This window comes from Zingiber officinale, chromosome 2A, assembly GCF_018446385.1.
Source record: "Zingiber officinale cultivar Zhangliang chromosome 2A, Zo_v1.1, whole genome shotgun sequence".
In the NCBI taxonomy this organism is placed as follows: domain Eukaryota; kingdom Viridiplantae; phylum Streptophyta; class Magnoliopsida; order Zingiberales; family Zingiberaceae; genus Zingiber; species Zingiber officinale.
This window is the reverse complement of record NC_055988.1, coordinates 170,122,499-170,127,181: the sequence shown is the minus strand read 5'-3', so window position 1 is coordinate 170,127,181 and position 4,683 is coordinate 170,122,499. Positions and strand designations below refer to the sequence as shown.

Here is a 4,683-nt window from a genome sequence, read left to right as displayed (position 1 = left end):
CAAAAATTATATCAAAAGAATCAGTACAATATATAAAAACTATACAATATGTATAAACTATCTAGTAATTATTATAATGTGTTTAAAATGAATTTAAAATTTATGATCTTTAATTACTCTTATATCAAAACATTATTTATCAAATTTATCAAAATTATTTAAATTTTATTTAAAGCACTTTAAATTAATTAAAATAATTTTAAAATAGTTGTATATTATGTAGTTACTAATGTTATATCACTTACTAGATAACTTCTACCTATTATAATATTTATTAGATAATTTTTATACGGTGTAAATCCAAAAACGTTAAATATATATATATATAGTAGCTACTTGATTACTTCTAACGTTTCAAAAGTTGGTGATAGTTGTTATACTATGACTATATTTAAGAATATTTTCCGGATAAAATTATTAATAAAATATCTATTTTGTTTTTATTTTTATTTTTATTTTTTGGAAAATGAACGTCCATTTGATCTCTCTTAATTTGTGGCGCAGTGTTGTTTGTAGTAAAGGCCATGAATGGCTGCTCGACACGTCGACATGGAACGGGACGAAGCCACCTCTTGAGAAATACGAGTGAAAAAGACGGTGAAGTGATATTATTATTATTTAAATACTAGTAAATTGAGAAGAAGACAGGAGCTGGTCACATCGACGAGGAAGAACAAATCAGTAGATAGAGAAATCACTAGGGTTTTGATGTTTACTGTTTTTTTGTTTCTTATCAGATTCCGATTGGATTGGGCGATCGAAGACAGCGCGCGCACAGCGATCAAGAACTCAACCATCAGATGTTTGAAGGAAGAAAAAGTGTCTGTATGATGCAGCCGCAGGATCATTAATATTTAATATTTAATCTCGACCATTTGCAATTTCACGGAATTGGCACGGAGGTCCCTTTGAATGCAAGCCGCGTTCCTATTAAGCTTGCTCTGAGTTCCCACTTCCCACTTTTGATCGATCGTTTCTGTCTCGATCTACCCTCGAAGTTGAAGGTGCGAACCAACGCACTGACCGGCAACCCTGCAGTCCATCTCAAGAATCGAAAGCGGAGGTGGGAAAAAGCTAGCAGAGTTCTGGATTCATGGAGGAATTGACCACTTTTGCCGCTGTTTTATTCTAGTTGTGAAGGTTGCCGAGGTGGGATTGCGATTTGCGAGCTGAGGGAGAAGGAAAGGTCGCATCTTTTTCTCCGCTGCGTCATCCTTCAGGTCAGCAGGTGGGGTGTTCTTTCTCAAGTTTCGATCTTGCTTCTTCTTCTTCCTTCTTGTTCTGGTCGAGTCGAGCTCTCGTGAGCGGTGAAGGTTTTCAGGTTGTTTTTCGGCCAGCGAAATCTCGCACAAGTTGCGATTTTGCCCTAGATGATGACAAGATCTTGGACGGATGTGTTTCCGCGGAAGAAGGCGGCGGCGGCGGCGCCCGGGCAGTCGTACGCGCCGAATTGGTTCGTCGGCGAGCACAGCGTCGGCGGAGGCGGGAGCTGGACGGCCGAGGAGAACAAGCGGTTCGAGGATGCCCTAGCCAGGTTCGACGCGGACGTCCCCGACCGATGGGAAAAGGTAGCGGCTTTGATCCCCGGGAAGACGGTGGGCGATGTGATGAGCCATTACCGGGAATTAGTCAACGACGTGAGCGACATCGAGGCCGGCCGGATCCCATGCCCTGTTTACTACGGCGCGCCGTCGTTTACCCTGGAATGGGACGGCAGCTACGACGCCGATGAGTGGAAGAATCCCTACTGCGCCTCCGCCAAGCGATCCTGCGTCAGGGGATCAGATCACGAGAAGAAGAAAGGAGTTCCTTGGACTGAAGAGGAGCACAAGTAAGCTCTGCCTCATCTCCATGAATCTTGCAGTTTGTGATCGTAATCTGTTTGAATTAATACTTCAATGAAACTTCTGACTATTTCATGCTTCTTTTACTAGATGATATGGAGAATCTTTAGGCTGCTCATTGGCTGATGTTAATTTTTTATGGAAACAAACTTCAGGTTGTTTTTGCTTGGTCTCAAGAAGTATGGCAAAGGCGATTGGAGAAACATCTCTCGAAATTTCGTGCTCACCAGAACTCCTACTCAGGTGGCTAGCCATGCCCAAAAGTACTTCATCAGGCTCAATGCCGGCAGCAAAGACAAGAGGAGGTCTAGCATACACGACATTACTACGGTCGATTTGCCGGACAACTACATGCCTCCCTCTCCGTCTCCTCAGCCATCTAGCATCACCACTCAATCGAATTTGGCAACGACACCTACGTTGTCGGGCCAGATCTCTGCCATTGTCGATTCGGATCAGCTCGGTGAGGTAGCTAGTGGGTCGAATTCGTCATCACAATCTGTGCAGAATAAGTTCCCGGTAGCTCCATATATCATGAAGCTGCAACCTCAAAGTTCACAGCTCATGAATGAAATTCTGTTGAGTAGAACACCCACATAAGTCCAACTGCTGCTTCTACTTTCCACAAATGAAGATTATAGTTCTTATATCTGCCTTTAACGTACTCCTTTGCTGCTAGATGAGCTTGGAAAAGGTCAATGTCTATCATAAAATCATGTTGGAGATTAAAAGTATGTGATTCTATTTGATATTTCATAGAAAATCTTCCAATTCTTGTTAGAGAAATCGTTGAAAGGATGTGTTTATTATGTCTCAAGGTCCTCTCGTTGAGCTTGTTTATTGCTTCTTGCTTTTGTATTTTTGAGTCTTTTAAGCTGTGATTACATCCAACGAGAGATGGGCAAAGAAGAAAGGTGAGAAGGCCAACTATAAGTGACGGTCAGATCCAGCTCACTCTTTGCTGGAAGTGAATATGAGCTACTGTTGATTCTGTCAGTGGTAAAGTGCAAAAGGTCAATTGTTTGACTTTTGATGTTGATATTAATTATTTGACTAGATTTCACTCAAATCATTAACGCCACTGAACATCTACTGTCACCCCTAGTTCGATGTCCTCATAATTTGTATAATCATCTTTTTACTACACCACTGAGCATATATTCAGTTTACATCAGGTATGAAATCTAGCCGTATCTTGCTTTTATATATGGTTCCTAATATTATATCACTTCGATAATTATGGTTTCCATGGATGCGGAGGAGAGGACCATCAAGCTTTTGGATGAGATGATCTGAAAAGGTCGCTAATTTAGTGACTTCAAGGACAAGGCCAGGGAGTATTTTGAGCTCATGATCCAGAAATATGCACTCACCAATGTGGAGCATTACACTCGCATGGTGGACTTCCCCGTCGGTTTGGGTGTTTCGATGAGGCTGAAGCTCTGATCAGGTCGATGCCAATGCTAGCCGACGGTTATCATTTGCCAGTAAAACTCACTAGAATGGAGAGATGACGAAGAGGGTAGCTGAGCATGTTCGGAGGTTGGATACTTTCTGTGGCAGATGGAGTACTAGTGTTCGACTTAAAAGAGAAACATGAAAGTTGATAAAAGATGAATGCGCTCACTCCTAGTATCAAATTGTTAATTTATCTTAAGGTTAACATGGAGGAAGTAAATCACAAATGACTACTAACCATTAGAATAATGATTGATGCATAAGGGAGGAATTTACCTCAGCTATGTCGAGATTCGAATCTCAGATCTCAAGTTGTCAGCGTCTCATGTGCTAGCCACTAGACTATCCCAAGAGGATTAAAAAAAGAGAGTTGGGATACTTGCCAGATAGTCGTATAATCTTCCATGACGTGGAAGGAAGAAACAGAGGTGACTTTGGCTCACCACAGTGAGGAGTTGGTCATAGCAACTGTGATTGTAAACCTGTTGATACAGAGCGTTGTGAGTGATCCTAAAGATAATGCAGGTTATTAGTCAAGATGATGTGATAGTCAATGTCAAGATGACATAGGAATCAAAGTCAAGATGTACGTATCCAAACGGATCACTCTCAATGGGGCTCAGCTTCCTACTTCTCATGGGCATGCTCCTAATATAAACCTGATCGACCCTAGAGCCGGTCAGACTTTCGGAGCTCAGCTCTCATTTCTCATGGGCATGACTTCTAGTGTAAACCCAATCGGCTCTAGAGCAGGTCAGTGTTGGAGTGTATACTGAAAGCCTAAGCTTTGTAAACATTCATTATGAATAAAGAATCACATTTGGTCTAATTATCTACATTTGTTTGTAATTGTTCATTTAATTTATATTGTAGATAACATAGTATGTGGTGTCACATACAGAAGATGATGTTATCAGTACCTTATAAATTATAAACAGTAGCTCACGACCAGAATGGAAAGGAACAAACCATTAGAAGGTCGTAGTGTAATTAGGTATTAGTTTATCTTGACTATATAATTACACTAGTACACTCAGAGTGTATTGAGTAGGACCATTTGAGGTCGTTCCTTTTATACTGACTTTATAAAGGAACAAAGACCTCAGTTATTATGGAAGTGTGTGCTCTTAATCCTAATATAATAACAAGCACATATGTTTGGTATTTATTTCTTTAATTTATCAATGGGTGAGATTTAGTTCGATGAATCAATAAACCCGATAAATTGGGAAATGATATCACTCATAGTGTGTGTTGTTGATTATAGAAGGAAACTGTCCTAGTGATACTAGGTTGATAATGTCCTCAAGAGGAGCTCATAAAGATTGTCATGTTAAACCCTGACGGTGGACTTAGTCCGACATGATAATAAGGTTGAGTG

General features: G+C 40.6%; 1 protein-coding gene across 3 annotated transcripts; it reads left to right on the top strand.

The window, feature by feature from the left end:
* Positions 1-666: 666 nt before the first annotated feature.
* LOC122043228 (transcription factor DIVARICATA-like) lies at positions 667-2,870 on the top strand. 3 transcript variants are annotated; one of them, XM_042603760.1, is made up of 3 exons: positions 667-1,220; positions 1,322-1,831; positions 2,000-2,870. In XM_042603760.1, exons 2-3 carry the CDS (start codon positions 1,371-1,373, stop codon positions 2,442-2,444), a joined length of 906 nt encoding a protein of 301 aa, XP_042459694.1. In that variant the 5' UTR covers positions 667-1,220; positions 1,322-1,370; the 3' UTR covers positions 2,445-2,870. The 3 variants fall into 3 exon arrangements, with proteins under 3 accessions (XP_042459694.1, XP_042459693.1, XP_042459692.1); XM_042603759.1 differs by having other exon boundaries at positions 667-1,228; positions 1,314-1,831; XM_042603758.1 differs by having other exon boundaries at positions 668-1,228.
* Positions 2,871-4,683: the final 1,813 nt, after the last annotated feature.

Coding starts and splice junctions, on each gene's coding strand:
- LOC122043228 (XM_042603760.1), top strand. CDS start 1,371: ATGATGACAAGATCTTGGACGGATGTGTTTCCGCGGAAGAAGGCGGCG. Junction 1,832..1,999: donor TGGACTGAAGAGGAGCACAA/GTAAGCTCTGCC, acceptor AACAAACTTCAG/GTTGTTTTTGCTTGGTCTCA.